General features: G+C 57.3%; 2 protein-coding genes across 5 annotated transcripts in view; one reads left to right on the top strand and one right to left on the bottom strand.

Moving 5' to 3' along the window:
• Positions 1-1,458: 1,458 nt before the first annotated feature.
• Positions 1,459-4,497, top strand: PTGER1 (prostaglandin E receptor 1). The gene is made up of 3 exons (XM_004060167.3): positions 1,459-1,542; positions 2,491-3,449; positions 4,002-4,497. The coding sequence occupies exons 2-3, from the start codon at positions 2,508-2,510 to the stop codon at positions 4,266-4,268; spliced, it is 1,209 nt and encodes a 402-aa protein (XP_004060215.1). The 5' UTR covers positions 1,459-1,542; positions 2,491-2,507; the 3' UTR covers positions 4,269-4,497.
• Positions 4,498-4,969: 472 nt separating this feature from the next.
• The window catches only part of PKN1 (protein kinase N1), a 38,540-nt gene continuing 27,147 nt past the window's right edge, over positions 4,970-16,362 (bottom strand). For all 4 annotated transcript variants that reach the window (XM_055371976.1, XM_019015156.3, XM_004060162.4 and 1 more), the window contains 13 exons: positions 13,000-13,075; positions 12,773-12,914; positions 12,589-12,682; positions 9,104-9,180; positions 8,952-9,027; positions 8,778-8,869; positions 7,240-7,416; positions 6,942-7,004; positions 6,768-6,844; positions 6,451-6,593; positions 6,074-6,181; positions 5,905-5,985; positions 4,970-5,242 (listed from right to left, as the gene is read on the bottom strand). In XM_055371976.1, coding sequence (XP_055227951.1) covers positions 5,039-5,242; positions 5,905-5,985; positions 6,074-6,181; positions 6,451-6,593; positions 6,768-6,844; positions 6,942-7,004; positions 7,240-7,416; positions 8,778-8,869; positions 8,952-9,027; positions 9,104-9,180; positions 12,589-12,682; positions 12,773-12,914; positions 13,000-13,075 — 1,410 coding nt within the window. In that variant the 3' untranslated portion in view covers positions 4,970-5,038. The remainder of the gene's footprint in view (positions 5,243-5,904; positions 5,986-6,073; positions 6,182-6,450; positions 6,594-6,767; positions 6,845-6,941; positions 7,005-7,239; positions 7,417-8,777; positions 8,870-8,951; positions 9,028-9,103; positions 9,181-12,588; positions 12,683-12,772; positions 12,915-12,999; positions 13,076-16,362) is intronic.

Genomic DNA, 16,362 nt, shown 5'->3' with positions numbered 1-16,362 from the left:
GGATGTGATAACCGGCTCTGTGTTCCAGGGCAATTGCAGGTGTAACTGGCAGTGTGGTGGTGGGGAGTGCAACGGAGTGACTGTGTCTTGGGGTGTCCCGGGGTGTGGGGGTGTGTGTCTTAGGGTGCTGTTGTTTCTGGGGCAAGGAGGGGTGCCTGGCTAGGCCTTGGGGTGTCAGGGGTGTCAGGGTATGTCTCGGGGTGTTGCTGTTTCCTGGGTGGGGGTGCTGGATAGGTCTAGGGGTGTCTAGGGGTGCAGGTGTGTGTGTCTCAGGGCGTTGCTGTTTCTGGGTGAGGGTGGGGGTGGCCAGCTAGGTCTCTGGTGTCCAGCGGCAGGGGGTGTCACTTCTTGTGCCTTGGGTGTACGGAGTGTGCTGGTGGGGCCTGTCTGGGATTGTTGGGGGGTCATTGAAAGTCGTACAGAGTGTGGTCAGGGGCAGTTTTGGCAATAAGGAGTGTGTGTGCGTGTGTGTGTCTCTCGGGGTGCCAAGTGAGACCCTATTTCCCAGCACTAAGGAGGGTGGTATGGGTGATCATCTCAGAGGGCTGCATTTTGGGGTGTTGGGAGGGGCTGGAATTGAGGCAGTAACTGGGTGCGTCCCGGCGCTGGGGGTAAGACCCTGAGTTCAGGGATGTGGCGGCAGCAACCTGGCTGTGCTGAGATGGGGACAGGATGAAACTGAGTGGTAAGTGACAGGATTGTATATCTTAGGGTGTGAGGCTGTGCCAGTGTGACCCTACTTCTCAGGGCAGGAGGCGAGTCTTTGTGTCTTAGGACGTGTGTCACAGGTGTCACTCAGCCCATCTTAAAGGAGCCAGTCACTGGGGAGAGTCCCCAGGTCGCCAGGCCTCCTGGTTCCCCTGCCCCCTTTCAGCCTCCTCCCAGGATATGACTCGCTGTGGCCCTAGCCGGGGCTTAAGCCCCTGTATAAATAGGCGGATCCCCTGGCCAGGCTGGGCCTGACCCAAGCTGGTCTACCCGAGGCCCTGCCCACCAGCACCCACCCCGACATCCACGAAGGCTTTGGCAGGGCAGGGGGGCATTGCTGGCCCCACAGAATTGGAGTTAGCCTCTCTAGCTCCAAAGCCCCAGGGAGGGGGGCAGTGGCACCCCCTGCAGCTGCCCCAGCCCGCCCCAGACGACGCTCACATTTTCCAGTGTTTAGATTTTATCCGCTTTATTAATGAGGCAAGAGGCCCGATCCTGGGGGGAAGGGGGCTGCTCCCGCCCTGCTGGGAGGAGGGGGTCACATGGGGCCAAACCAACTCCAGGGAGCCTCACTCCTCGTGGAGGGAGCCGCTGGGGCCCAGAGTGGCCCCCGCCCATTGCCAGGAGCAGAGAGGGGGGTCTCTGCCACTCCAGGCCCCCAGCGGGCGTGCGCGGGGTGGAGCGGCCCCTGGAGGCCAGCAAGGGCGGCGGGAGGAGCTGAGGAGCCGCCCCAGGAAGAGGGAGGGAGGAAGCAGCTTGCCGGAGAGCCAGGGCGCAGTGGGCGGCAGGGCTGAGCGGCCGGTGATGGGGACCCCGCATCCCAGGCAGTGCCGGGTAAGCGGGTTGCACATGAGGGTCCCTGATTGGGGAGGAGGAGGGCATGAAGGGGTGGGGCCATGGCCACCTGCTGTCCGTCCTGTGTCCCCGGGCTCTTCTCCCTGATCTGTGCGTCCTTGTCTTACCATCTGTCCATCCTCCCTTCCCATCTGGCCTGGTGGGCAGTTTCGCCCTTTCAGCCCTCACCACCAGGATATCAAAGAGTGGATGGTCGTGGGGCCGCCTCCAGGCCTCTGGGGCAGGGATATGGAGTGGAACCGTGGGCACCCAGGGTGAGGCAGAGGTGATCGGGGTAGGGCCTGGCGAGAGACCACAGTGGAGCAGAGGCAGGTCCATGGGGCAGGGGCAGAGATGGGTCCATGGCACAGATGTGGCTGTGCCATGTGGGGTCAGAGATGGGTCCATGGGGGACAGGGACATGGCCGTGGGGAGAGATGTGCCCGTGGTGGTAGAGATGGGGCTGGGGCATCGAGGATGGGACTGGAGTAAAGCTGACATGGGGAAAGTCAGGTAGGGCCACAGGGGCAGAAATGGGTGAGAGCTATCAGATGGAGCCACAGGCCCCAGGAATTTGCTGCGGTGTAAAAATGGAAGGTGGGGGTCGGAGGGGTGGGATCTGTGAGGCCCGGAGGCACTGGCAGAGATGCCTGAGGGCGGGGCTGGGGGGAATCTTTTAGGAAACCATGAAGGGCGAGAAAGGGCCAGTGGGGTTAGAGGGAGGCCCTGGAGCAGGAGATGGGGTGGTGAGAGGCAAAAGAGAGGGAGAAGGGTTTCCAAATGGAGTGGCCAGGTCATTTGGAGTTGCCCATGGCAACTGCCATGGGCAGAGGGGCCGCCTGAGAACGCCATGGAGTCAAACAGGCCCTGATGTTCTGAGATGGCACCGTGGGCTGGTCCCCGCCCGGACCCAGCCAGCCTCACTCTGCCCTCCTCTCCTCTATCCAGCACCCCTGGCGCCTGACATGAGCCCTTGCGGGCCCCTCAACCTGAGCCTGGCGGGCGAGGCGACCACATGCGCGGCGCCCTGGGTCCCCAACACGTCGGCCGTGCCGCCGTCGGGCGCTTCGCCCGCGCTGCCCATCTTCTCCATGACGCTGGGCGCCGTGTCCAACCTGCTGGCGCTGGCGCTGCTGGCGCAGGCCGCGGGCCGCCTGCGACGCCGCCGCTCGGCCGCCACCTTCCTGCTGTTCGTGGCCAGCCTGCTGGCCACCGACCTGGCGGGCCACGTGATCCCGGGCGCGCTGGTGCTGCGTCTGTACACTGCGGGGCGCGCTCCGGCCGGCGGGGCCTGCCACTTCCTGGGCGGCTGCATGGTCTTCTTCGGCCTGTGCCCGCTGCTGCTGGGCTGTGGCATGGCCGTGGAGCGCTGCGTGGGCGTCACGCGGCCGCTGCTCCACGCCGCGCGGGTCTCGGTCGCCCGCGCGCGCCTGGCGCTGGCCGCGGTGGCCGCGGTGGCCTTGGCCGTGGCGCTGCTGCCGCTGGCGCGCGTGGGCCGCTATGAGCTGCAGTACCCGGGCACGTGGTGCTTCATCGGCCTGGGTCCCCCGGGCGGCTGGCGCCAGGCACTGCTTGCTGGCCTCTTCGCCAGCCTCGGCCTGGTCGCGCTCCTCGCCGCGCTGGTGTGCAACACGCTCAGCGGCCTGGCCCTGCTACGCGCCCGCTGGCGACGCCGCTCCCGACGGCCTCCCCCGGCCTCAGGCCCCGACAGCCGGCGTCGCTGGGGGGCGCGTGGACCCCGCTCGGCCTCTGCCTCGTCCGCCTCGTCCATCGCTTCGGCCTCCACCTTCTTTGGCGGCTCTCGGAGCAGCGGCTCGGCACGCAGAGCTCGCGCCCACGACGTGGAGATGGTGGGCCAGCTTGTCGGTATCATGGTGGTGTCGTGCATCTGCTGGAGCCCAATGCTGGTGAGGGGCGCACCGGCCCCTCGAGCCACGCTCCTCCCCGCTCCCTCTCGGCACCCTCCCGCCCTTTGTCGTCCCAGGACACCTGGGGCCTCCATCCTGGACTCAACCAAGGCCCCGGCCCCTAGAGGCCCCACCTGCCCCGAAAGCCAGCATCGCCTTCTCCATCTGACCTCCCATCCTTCCTCCTAGCCCCCCTCTCCTCTTCCTTTTTGGGGTCTTTGTAGCGCACCCCGACCCACACAAGCCTCCTCTCCTGCCCCACCGTTATAAGTCCCCGCGCTTCATTCCCTAGTCCTTTCACCCAACCCCCTTGCTTTTCCTCTTTCCGGGATACCTGAGACTCCTCTACGGCCGGACCCCCACCCACTGAAGGTGTTTGTTTCTTTGTCCCCCCTTTTTTTCCGCATCCGTTTCTCATCTGGATCCCCATTTACCCTCCCTGCGACGGCTCGCCCCTCCTCCCAGGCTTTTACCTTCCAGCCACGCCCCCACCATCCCTGCGCCCCCCTGCGCCCGCGCCTGCTCTATAGCTCACACCGGCTTCCCCCGCAGGTGTTGGTGGCGCTGGCCGTCGGCGGCTGGAGCTCTACCTCCCTGCAGCGGCCACTGTTCCTGGCCGTGCGCCTTGCCTCCTGGAACCAGATCCTGGACCCTTGGGTGTACATCCTACTGCGCCAGGCCGTGCTGCGCCAACTGCTTCGCCTCCTGCCCCCGAGGGCCGGGGCCAAGGGCGGCCCCGCGGGGCTGGGCCTAACCCCGAACGCCTGGGAGGCCAGCTCGCTGCGCAGCTCCCGGCACAGCGGCCTCAGCCACTTCTAAGCACAACCAGAGGCCCAACAACTAAGCCAGCCTACCCTGGGCTGGGCCCAGGTGCGCGGCGCAGAGCCTTTGAGGAATAAAAAGCCATTCTGCGAGCCCAGGCAGGATGGTGTGTCCCGTCGGGGCTACGGCATCCACTGGGGCTGCGCGGGGGGGCTGCAGGGACGCCGCGTGCGCCTCCAAGGTGGATGCAGTTCCGGAGCCTACCAGAAGAGGGCGCGGAGACACGGGGGCGCGGTTCTAGGAGGTTCGAGGGTGCCGGGCCCGTGGGCGCCAGAGCCGCAAGAGCAAGCGCACCGTGCGGGCGGCGGGGGCTGGGGCTCCGCTGGGAGCAGAGACAGAGGGTGTGTGGGGCGTTTCCTGACCTTGCCGCTGCCCTAACGGACTTCCGAAACCATCCTGCTCACTGCGGCTTTGAGCTCTTCCAATACAGCCCCAAAACCCTATCCCCAAACCATTTTGCCCCACGCCCCTGGGCGCCCCCCAACACAATCCTGACCCCCCTCCCATCTCGGCTTATCCACGCTCCCCACCATAAGAACAGCCCTGAGTCCACGCCGCCCCTTGATCCTCTTCAGATGACACCCCCATCAGTCGAGACTCCCACGACCACCCAGCCACCTGCCCCGCAAACGTCCACACCTCCAAGCACGCCCCCACCCCCAATGACTGCACACAAGAAGACACGGAGGATGCAAGGATCCGGCAAATCCCAAAGGCCTTTTTAAAAACTAAGAGCTCTCGGGCAGGGGCAGGGGCAGGGGAGGGGGCTAGCAGCCCCCGGCCACGAAGTCGAAGTCCAGGAAGGCTGCCTGCTCCGCGGCTGTGAGGGGCCGCGCGTCGCGGGGCGGGCTCAGTGTGGGGGCCTCCCCGGTGAACTCCTCGTCGAAGTTGCTGACGTCGGTGCGGCCGGACAGCGTGGGCACAAAGGGCGGTGGCAGGCGCCGGGCCAACAGGGCTTCCCAGCCCAGAGTCTGCAGGGAAGGGAAGCGGAGGGGAGGGTCAGCCTGGAGGCTGAGGAGGGGGCATGCTGCAGTGGGGACCAGTCCTGGGGCTCGGGGACCACGGAGAGGAGTGAGCATATAGAGGACAAGTGGGGTGGGGGGACTGGGGCTCAGGCCTGTAATCCCAGCACTTCGGGAGGCCGAGGCGGGAGGATCACTTGAGGCCAGGAGTTCAGGACCAGCCTGGCCAACATGGCGAAACCCCATCTCTACTAAAAATACAAAAATTAGCCTGGTGTGGTGGAGTGGTGCACGCCTGTAATCCCAGGTACTCGGGAGGCTGAGGCAGGAGAACTGCATGAACCTGGGAGGCGGAGGTTGCAGTGAGCCGAGATTGAGCCACTGCACTCCAGCCTGGGCGACAGAGCAAGACCCTGGCTAAAAAAAAAAAAAAAAAAAGGGAAAAGTGGAGATGTGGGATTAGGAGGGTCCTTGGGGGGGAACAAAAGTGGAGGAGGGAAATGGGGGTGTCAAAGGAGGTGACGATGTTGCCCTGGAGGTGCAACGAGGCCCTTGAGGCGCAACGAGGCCCTTGAGGCAAAGCGGCTAGGCATGGGGGGCGTCTGGTGTGGGGTGATGAATCGGCCCTGGGGGAGGGCCGGGGTCACTGAGGTCCTTGTGGGGAATCTCACCCTGAAGAAGGGCTGTTTCTTCACATCTTCTGCATCTCTCTCGCTAGATCCCAGCCTCCGCTCTGGGTTCCTCCGAAGCAGCTTGGAGGAAAGAGCACTGTGTCAGGATCTGTCCCCTTCTGGGCCCCACTGCCCCTCCCCAGGCCCGCCCCACGTCGGGGGTCCTCACCCTTCTCATGATGCCGATGGCTTCGGCCGACAGGAAGCGGGGGTAGCGAACCTCGTCGTTGACGATGCTGTCGAAGACCTCCTCCTCATCGTCCCCTGGGAATGGGGACTGGGGAGAGAGAGGCCCAGGGTGAATGAGGCCCCTCCTCTGGCTGCTCCAAACCCAGCCCGGCCTGAGCCCCACACTCTGCTGCAGCTCTTGGTTGCTGGCTTACTTGGGCAGGGAAATGCCCCATTTTATAGATGTGGAAACTGAGGCCAGGGAAGCAGAGCCAGCAGCCCTCAATCACACAACACATGGTGGAGGCAGACTTGGATCCCACCCTGGGCACACGCAGGTTCCAATGAGATCCGAGACACACAGGGGCGGGGTCTCACCTCGCCAACCAGCATCTCGTAGAGCAGCACACCCAGTCCCCACCAGTCCACAGCCCGCGTGTACGACGTGTCCGTCAGCACCTCAGGGGCCAGGAACTCCGGGGTCCCGCAGAATGTGCTGGTCCGGTCCCCATAGCCCATCCCTGGGGACAGCAAGGCCATGTGAGGTTATGGGGGCCAGAGGAGTCACTCAGCCCAATGTGGGGTTGTCCACACAGCCAGCCCTGTCCCAGGATCAGGGTGGGGGGCACCCCGAATAGGGTTAGGGACCCCATTCCTTCCCCCTCCTTTGTCTAATCCAGAGGCCAGCCCCTCACCCTCCTTGCAGAGGCCAAAGTCTGCGATCTTGACGTAGCCCTCGGTGTCCAGGAGCAAATTGTCCAACTTCAGGTCCCTGTTGGGGGTTGGAGGGGTGGAAAGAGGGATGAGCGGGGGTCTGGGCCCTGTCCCCACAACGGGCAGTGTGCACATGCATGCACACACGCACACACCTGTAGACAATCTTGTGTTCGTGAAGAAACTGTAGGCCCAGCACCACGCAGGCGGAATAAAAGCTGCAGAGAGAGAGAGGCTGCTGAGAGGGGTGGGGCCACCCTGCAAGGAGGGAGGGTCACATAAGCCTGGCTTCCACATCCTCAAAAGCCCCCCAGTCTCCCCAAAGCTCTGGGAGGCTGAGGGAAGCAAGGCCTGAGGGTGGAGGGGTGAGAAGCAGGCTGCCAGCCTCTCGGGGGAACTAAGTGTCAGATGCTGTAGGGGGAGGCAGGGGCCCGGGCTGGGGTCCAGGCTCACACGGCACGGGGCTCAGAGAACACGTCGCTGTGGATGTGCAGCATCAGGTCCCCACCGGCTGAGTACTCCATCACGAAGCACACGTGCTCCGGTGTCTGGAAACAGCCGAAGAGGTTCACCAGGAAGGGGTGTCCCGCACTGGTCACTGCCGCCAATATCCGCTTCTCACACATCAGGCTGGGGAGGGGTGGGGGATAGAAGTCAGAGACCATGGCCGCCACTTACCCCAGACTCCCAGATGGCAACCAAAGCCCATACAGAGGGAAGCAGAACTGAGAAACGTCATCTCAGCACCTGGATACAGCCATGCCTGAAGGTAGCACACTCCTGGACTTTTCAGATCCAGACCAATACATTTCTTTACTTGTTTCAGTCTTTCTCAGTTGGGTTCCTGATTATCAAAAGGATGCTGGGAAGACCAGGCACAATCTCAGTGCGTGTACCAAATGTTTAGAGGGGTTAGGCACTGCGTAGAGAGCACCTGACAACCATGTGTGGAAGGCAGTAGCATTCTGCTTCTCCACAACAAGAGGGGTTCTTTTTTTGTTTTGAGACAGAGTCAGGCTGGAGTGCAGTGGTGCGATCTTGGCTCACTGCAACCTCCGCCTCCTGGGTTCAAGCGATACTCCTGCCTCAGCCTCCCAAGTAGGTGGGACTACAGGCACCCGCCACCATGCCTGGCTGATTTTTGTATTTTTAGTAGAGACGGGGTTTCACCATGTTGGCCACACTGGTCTTGATGTCCTGACCTCAGATGATCTGCCCACCTCAGCCTCCCAAAGTGCTGGGATTACAGGCGTGAGCCACCACGCCCAGCCAAGAAGCTGAGGTTCTGAAGGGAGAAGTGACCTCCCCAGGATCTCCAAGCCCATGCTGCAGAATTGAGATTTGAACCCAGGAACCTGACCCTAAAGCAGAGGCAGTATGGTGGCACCACAAAGGGCACAGGCTTCAGAGCCTGAGTCTCTAGCTTTGAATCCTGGACCTGCTGCTTACTGGCTGTGTGACCTTGGGTAAATTGCTGAACCTCTCTGTGCCATCAGTATTTATCTTATAGGGCTACATGGAGGAACAAATGAATAACTTTCCTAAGAGCTATTATTATCTTGGTATTAGGCTAGTAGGTATTAGTGACTTTTTGTTTTGAGACAGGGTCTCACTGTGTTGCCCAGGCTGGAGTGCAGTGGCGCGATCTCAGCTCACTGCAACCTTGACCTACTGGGCTCAGGCGATCCTCCTATCTCAGCCTCATGAGTAGCTGGGGCTACAAGCATGTGCCACCACACTCAGCTAATTATTTTGTATTTTTTGTAAAGATGGGGGTGTCACCATGTTGCCCAGCCTGGTCTTGAAATTCTGAGCCCAAGTGATCCACCTGCCTCGGCCTCCCAGAGTGCTGGGATTACAGGTAAGAGCCACTGTGCCTGGCGTTAGTGACTACTATGAGTCACTCTCCCTGTAGCTCCAAGGAGAGAACTGCTCTGTCATTTCCCAAAAGAGAAGACAGAGGTCCCCAGAGGACCACGGCAGGTCCCCACCTCTCCACCTCGTCTCGGGCCACAATGTCCCCTTTCTTCAGAGCCTTGATGGCGAACAGCTCCCCACTGGGCCGGAATTCGGAGAGGAGCACCTGGAACCACAGTGGGCAGGGGTGGTTTTAGCGGCCAGCCAGGGACCTGGGGGGTCTCCCAATTCCCTGCCCTCCACCTCACCTTCCCAAAATGACCCCGGCCCAGCACCGCCAGGAACTTGAAATCTTCGAGGGTCAGAGGTGACTTCCTCAGAGGGCTGTGGAGAGAGGCCACTGGTGAGAACAAGGACAGCGGGCAGGGGTGGTGGACAGGGGGCCAGGGAGTGGTGTCACCTGCACAGGGCGGGGCCTGGGGTCTCCTGGGTCTCCGAAGGCAGCTCGGGAGCAGTGGATTCCTGGATGGGGGAGCTCTGTGGCGGAGAGAGGAGGCCAGAGTAAGGGGAGTCAGAGATGCCCTCATAACCACAGCAGCCTCCGAGGCCCTGCAAGATCTGCCCCCGAACTCTCTGTCCTCACCTCTCCTCCCACGCAGCCCCTCACTCACTCTCCTCCAGCCACACGCCTGCACCACCATGGCTGGCTAATTTTTGTATTTTTAGTAGAGACGGGGTTTCACCATGTTGGCCAGGCTGGTCTGGAACTCCTGATCTCAGGTGATCCACCCGCCTCGGCCTCCCAAAGTGCCAGGATTACAGGCGTGAGCCACCATGCCCAACCTGAATTTTTTTTTTTAGAGACAGGGTCTTGCTCTGTCGCCCAGGATGGAGTGCAGGGGCGCAGTCATAGCTCAGTGCAGCCTTCAACTCTACCTCCGCCTCCTGAGTAGCTGGGACTAAAGGCATGCACCACCACGTCCAGCTAATTTTTTTTTTTTTTGAGACGGAGTTTCACTCTTGTTGCCCAGGCTGGAGTACAATGGTGTGATCTTCGCTCACTGCAACCTCCGCCTCCCGGATTCAAGTGATTCTCCTACCTCAGCCTCCCAAACAGCTGGGATTACAGGCATGCACCACTACGCCCGGCTAATTTTTTATATTTTTAGTAGAGATGGGGTTTCTCCATGTTGGTCAGGGTGGTCTTCAACTCCCGACCTGAGGTGATCCACCTGCCTCAGCCTCCCAAAGTGCTGGGATTACAGGCATCAGCCAACGCGCCCGGCCTAATTTTTGTAGAGATGGGGTCTTGTTCTATTCCTCAGGCTGGTCTCAAACTTCTGGCCTCAAGCGATCTTCTTCGTTCAGCTTCCTGAGTAGCTGGGACTACAAGTGCAAGCCATCATGCCTGGCTTGACAATGTCCATTTATTATTATTATTATTTTTATTTTTGAGACTGAGTCTCACTCTGTCGCCCAGGCTGGGGTACAGTGGTGTGATCTCGGCTCACTGCAACCTCCGCCTCCCAGATTCCAGCAATTCTCCTGCCTCAGCCTCCCGAGTAGCTGGGATTACAGGCGTGCGCCACCACGCCCGGCTAATTTTTGTATTTTTAGTAGAGATGGGATTTCACCATGTTAGCCAGGATGGTCTTGATCTCTTGACTCCAAAGTGCTGGGATTACAGGCGTGAGCCACCACGCCCAACCCATTACTTCTACTTTCTAAAAAATTAGATCTATAAAAAATTAGCCAGGTGTGGTGGTGCACGCCTGTAGTCCCAGTTACTTGGGAGGCTGAAGTGAGAGGATCACCTGAGCTCAGGAGGTCGAGGCTGCAGCGAGCCATGACTGCGCCACTGCACTCCACCCTGGATGGCAGAGCGAGACCCCGTTTCAAAAAAAAAAGATAAAAGATAAAATGCATTCAGGCTGGGTGCAGTAGCTCATACCTGTATCTCAGCAATTTGGGAGGCTGCAGAGGGGAGAACACTTGAGGTCAGGAGTTCAAGACCAGCCTGGCCAACATGGTGAAACCCCATCTCTACTAAAACCAAAAATTAGTTGGGCATGATGGCACATGCCTGTAGTCCCAGCTATTAGGGAGGCTGAGGCATGGGCATCTTTGAACCTGAGAGGCGGAGATTGGAGTGAGCTGAGATCACGCCACTGCATTCCAACGCCCATTCTGGGCGACAGAGTGAGACTCTGTCTCAAAATAAATAAATAAATAAAATGCATTCAGTGAGGTGGGCAAGAGGAACAGGTTACATATGCATCCACCCAGGAAACCATCAGCCAGCCTAGGAGTTGGCAAATGCTGGCTGGTGGGCCAGCCTGTTTTTATAGTTTGTAAGAGCTAAGAATGGCTTTCACTATTTTTTTTTTTTTTAAGAGATGCAGTGGCCAGGCATGGTGACTCACACCTATAATCCCAGCACTTTGGGAGGCTGAGGTGGGCAGATCATCTGAGGTCAGGAGTTCAAGACCAGCCTGGCCAACAAGGTGAAACCCCGTGTCTATTAAAAATACAAAAATTAGCTGGGTGTGGTGGCACACACCTGTAGTCCCAGATACTCGGGTGGTTGAGGCAGGAGAATCCCTTGAACCTGGGAGGCAGAGGTTGCAGTGAGCCTAGATCACGCCACTGCACTCCAGCCTGGGCAACAGAGTGAGACTCCATCTCAAAAAAAAAAAAAAAAGAGATGGAGTTTTGCCATGTTGTTCAGGCCAGACTCCAACTCCTGGGCTCAAGTCATCCTCCTGCCTCGGCCTCCCAAGTAGCTGGGACCACAGGTAAACTGATTTTTACATTTTTAAATCGTTGGGGGAATAAAAAAAAACAAAAAAAGGAATAATATTTCATTGCCCATGAAAGTTCTACAATGTTCAAACTTCCGCGTGTACTACCAATAAGGTTTTACTGGAATAGAGACACGCTTACAGTGTACATATCGTCTGTGGCTGCTTTCAAACTACAAAGCAGACAGGGACTGTCTAGCCCACAAAGCCAAAAATATTGACTCTCTGGCCCTTTCTGGAAAACGCGTGCTGACCTCTGACCGAGATCAAGATAAGGAACATTTCCATCACCCGGCAGGTCCCCTTGTGGCTCCCAGCTTGCGGTAACCTCTGCCTAGAGAACAGCACTCTCTCGATCATTCTGTCATTGACATGAGTTTTAAATATGCTCGTTTTGCAAAGTGGTACACTGAGGCACAGAGGTGAAGCGCAGAGCCAAGAGGTGGCACGGCAGGGGTGGGAACCCAGGGAGTCCAGCCCCTGAGCTCACAGTTTTATTTATTTTTATTTTTTGAGATGGAGTCGCTCTGTCGCCCAGGCTAGAGCGCAATTGGTATGATCTTGGCTTACTGCAGCCTCCGCCTCTCAGGTTCAACTGATCCTCCTGCCCCAGTTGCCCAGGTAGCTGGGATTACAGGTGCCCACCACCGCACCCGGCTAATTCTTGTATTTTTATTAGAGACAGGGTTTCATTGTGTTGGCCAGGCTGGTCTTGAACTCCTGGCCTCAAGTGATCCACCCGCCTCAGCCTCCCAAAGTGCTGGGATTACAGGTGTGAGCCACTGTGCCCAGCCTGTTTTGTTTTTTGAGACAGTATTTCGCTATGTTGCCCAGGCTGGAGTGCAGTGGCAGGATCATGGCTCACAGTGGCTCACTGTGTTGCCCAGGCTGGTCTCAAACTCCTGGGCTCCAACAATCCTCCCATGTCAGCTTCCCAGAAGCGCTGAGATTATAGGCATGAGCTGTTTTTTAACCAGGATGGGGATCTGGGCACACATTTTAACCAGCATAGAGATCTGGGCCCTGGTTCTGCCACAGACATGCTGCGTGGCTCCAGGGAAGTTCCTAGTGGTCTCTGAACCTGGAGCAGGACCCCTGACGCTGCCCAGGCCAGGCCTACGGGGATAGAAGGGGGGACCCTCACCAGGCTCGATGGGCTGGAAGGAGGATCCCGCGAGCTCTTCTGAGGTGAGCTGTCCGAGTCAATGCCGAGGTTCAGCTTCTCCACCGATATGTCACTGCAGCAGACGAGAGGAGGGTGTGTCTGGGACCCAGGACCCTCGCAGGCTTCAAGGGGCAGCTGGGACCATGGGGCCCTCCTTCCTTACCCCGTGGTCCGGGCCTCGGATCCTGGAGAAGCCCCAGGGCTGAAGGTGCCTGTGCCCGTGGCATTGGGGATGAGCCTCCGGAGCAGCCGCACCCACGTGGCGACATCGATGTTCATCTGCCTAGCACGCTGGAACGCCTTCCCTGGGGGGACGGGGCAGGCGTCACCCTCCATGACACTCCCAGGACCCCTGGCCTCTCCCCCAGGAAGCCTGGAGCACCCTCTCACCTTGCTGCTTGGAGAAAATTTTCTTCTGCCGTCGGAGCCGAGGAATCCTCTCAATGACAGGGTTGCGGAAGGTGACCTGGGGGAAGGGACCAAAATGTGAGGACCCTCTGCCCACCTGCAGGCAGACAGTTTGGTAAGGAAGCCCCTGGGAGCACAGGTGTGCGCGCCCAAGTGGGGTTCTGGTCACGTGGCATCAGATTCAACCCGAGTACCAGGTGACAATGAAGAGGTCATCAGTGCAACCCATGGCTCTCCTCCTGAAGGGACATCTTGGAAAAGCAAGAAGCAGACAACCGGGTCCCCTTCTAGAGGTGGGGAGAGCATCTGACCCAACAAGACTGACAGACAGCGACTGCAAACGGACGCCACGCCATCCCACACCCCATTCCCCACATGTGCTCCCAGACCCCAGACCTGCAGTAGCAGCAACACCTGGGAACTTGCTAGAAACGCAGGTTTCCAGGCCCCCCTTTGACCTACTGAGCCAGAAACATGGAGTGGAGGAAGCGCGCGCATGCTCTCTCTCTCTCTCTATATATATATACACACACACACACACATATATATATACACACATATATATATGCACATATGAGTAGTCCAATCTCGGCTCACTGCAGCCTCCACCTCCCAGGCTCAAGAGATCCTCCCACCTCAGCCTCCTGAGTAGCTGGGACTATAGGCACGCACCCCCATGCCTGGCAAATTGTTGTATTTTTGTAGAGACGGAGTTTCACCATGTTGGCCAAGCTGGTCTTGAACTCCTGGGCTCAAGCGATCTGCCCACTTTGGCCTCCCAAAGTGCTGGGATTACAGGCGCGAGCCACCGCGCCCAGCCCTAAAGCACTCAGTATTTCAACAAGCCCCCAGGCAATGCTGGTGCCCACCCATCTATGGAAGCCACCTGTCAAGTTGAATTCTCCCAACTCCAACACAACTTCTAGAAGGTGCTGAAGTCACAGAACTGCAGTGTCTGGTATGGTTGTCACATGTGGTGATTTAAATTAGTGAAAATGTCAGCAAAACTAAAAGTTTGGTTCCCTGGTCACACTGGTCACACTTCAGATAGAGAACATTTCCATCTATAACAGAACTCAGCTACTGTGGGTGCATCGACAACAGAGCTGCAGAAAGTTCCTTTTTTCTTTGAGACTCTGTTGCCCAGGCTGGAGTGCAGTGGCGCAATCTGGGCTCACCACAACCTCCACCTCCCAGGCTCTAGAGATTTTCCTGCCTCAGCGTCCCGAGCAGCTGGGATTACAGGCACCCACCACCAAGCCCGGCTAATTTCTTTTTTTTTTTTTTGAGACACAGTCTCACTCTGTTGCCCAGGCTGGAGTACAGTGGTGTGATCTTGGCTCACTACAACCTCTGCCTCCCGGGTTCAAGTGATTCTCCTGCCTCAGCCTCCCAAGTAACTGGGATTACAGGCGTGCGCCACACCTGGCTGATTTTTGTATTTTTAGTAGAGACTGGGTTTCTCCACGTTGGCCAAGCTGGTCTTGAACTCCTGACCTCATGTGATCTGCCTGCCTACCCTCCCAAAGTGCTGGGATGACAGGCGTGAGCCACCACACCCAGCCGAATTTTTGTATTTTTAGTAAAGACAGGGTTTCACCATGTTGGCCAGGCTGGTCTCAAACTCCTGACCTCAAATGATCCATCCGCCTCAGCCTCCCAAAGTATTGGGATTACGGGCGTGAGCCACAGCGCCTGGCCAGAGCTGCAGAAAAGTTCTATGGAAGAGTGCTTCTGTATAGGCATAAAAACAAAATAGAATGCCACAGAGAGACCTTGAAGGCAAGGAGAAACGCTTTAGAATGTGTCCCCCAGGCCACCCACCATCACTTTCCATTTGGTTTGGGCTGTGTTCTGAATGGGAGAACAATTTTAAACCTCTGCCATCTGGAGTCAACTCTTCTCCACGCCCCTTTCTTTCTTTCTTTCTTTCTTTCTTTCTTTTTTTTTTTTGAGACAGAGTTTCACTGTTGTTGCCCAGGCTGGAGTGCAATGATGCGATCTTGGCTCACTGCAACCTTCATCTCCCAGGTTCAACTGATTCTCCTGCCTCAGCCTCCCGCGTAGCTGGGATTACAGGCGCCTGCTACCACACCCAGCTAATTTTTCTATTTTTAGTAGAGACAGGGTTTCACCATGTTGACCAGACTAGTCTCGAACTCCTGACTTAGTGATCTGCCCGCCTCAGCCTCCCAAAGTGCTGGGATTACAGGTGTGAGCCACTGTGCCTGGCCCCGCCCCTTTCTTTCACTGGTGCTTGATGGTCAGACCAGGGGAGAACCTCTGCTTAGGGATATGGATATAGAGAGACGGATAAATAGACACAGAAAGAGACAGATATAGACGCAGGTAGATAGAGAGGGGCATGGACGGAAGGGTAGTTACAGACAGAGAAAGAGAGAGGGACTGATAGAGAAAGGGATTCATAGAAAGAGAAGGATGCATGGATGGATGGATAGATAGATACAGCTATCGAGAGAAAAAGAGAGACACAGATAGATATAGAGAGGGATAGATAGAGACAGAGAGAGGAACGGGTGGATATAAATAGAGATAGAGGAATATACAGAGATGGATGGATAGAGGGATGAGCATAGATAAGATACATGGATGGATGGATAAGATGATAGATAATATAGATGGATAGATAATATAGACAGATGGGTAGATGGAAAGATAGATTAGTTGATAGATAATATAGAAGGATGGATAGATAGATATAGCTATATAGAGAAAAACAGAGGCACAGATAGATATAGAGAGGGATAGATAGAGATAGAGGAATGGGTAGATATATATACAGAGAAATATACAGGGATGGATAGATGGATGGATGATGCATACATAAGATTGATGGATAAGATGACTGACAGATAATAGAGACGGATGCATGGAAAAATAGATTGGCTGATAGATAATATATAGAGATAGATAAATGGATAGATGGATTAGATAAATAGATGATATAGATACCTAATATAGATGGATACATAGATAAGACAGATAGATAATATAGGTGTATCTATCAATGGATAGAGGATGCATTGATAAGATGGCTGGGCCGGGCGCGGTGGCTCACGCCGGTAATCCCAGCACTTTGGGAGGCCAAGGCGGGCAGATCACGAGGTTAGGAGATGGAGACCATCCTGGCTAACACGGTGAAACCCCGTCTCTACTAAAAATACAAAAAATTAGCCGGGCATGGTAGCGGGCGCCTGTAGTCCCAGCTACTCGGGAGGCTGAGGCAGGAGAATGGCATGAACCCGGGAAGCAGAGGTTGCAGTGAGCCAAGATCGCACCACTGCACTCCAGCCTGGGAGACAGCGAGACTCCATCTCAAAAAAA

This window comes from Gorilla gorilla, chromosome 20 (genome assembly GCF_029281585.2).
Source record: "Gorilla gorilla gorilla isolate KB3781 chromosome 20, NHGRI_mGorGor1-v2.1_pri, whole genome shotgun sequence".
Lineage (NCBI taxonomy): Eukaryota > Metazoa > Chordata > Mammalia > Primates > Hominidae > Gorilla > Gorilla gorilla.
The sequence above is the reverse complement of the archived record's forward strand: the minus strand, read 5'-3'. Positions and strand labels throughout refer to the sequence as shown.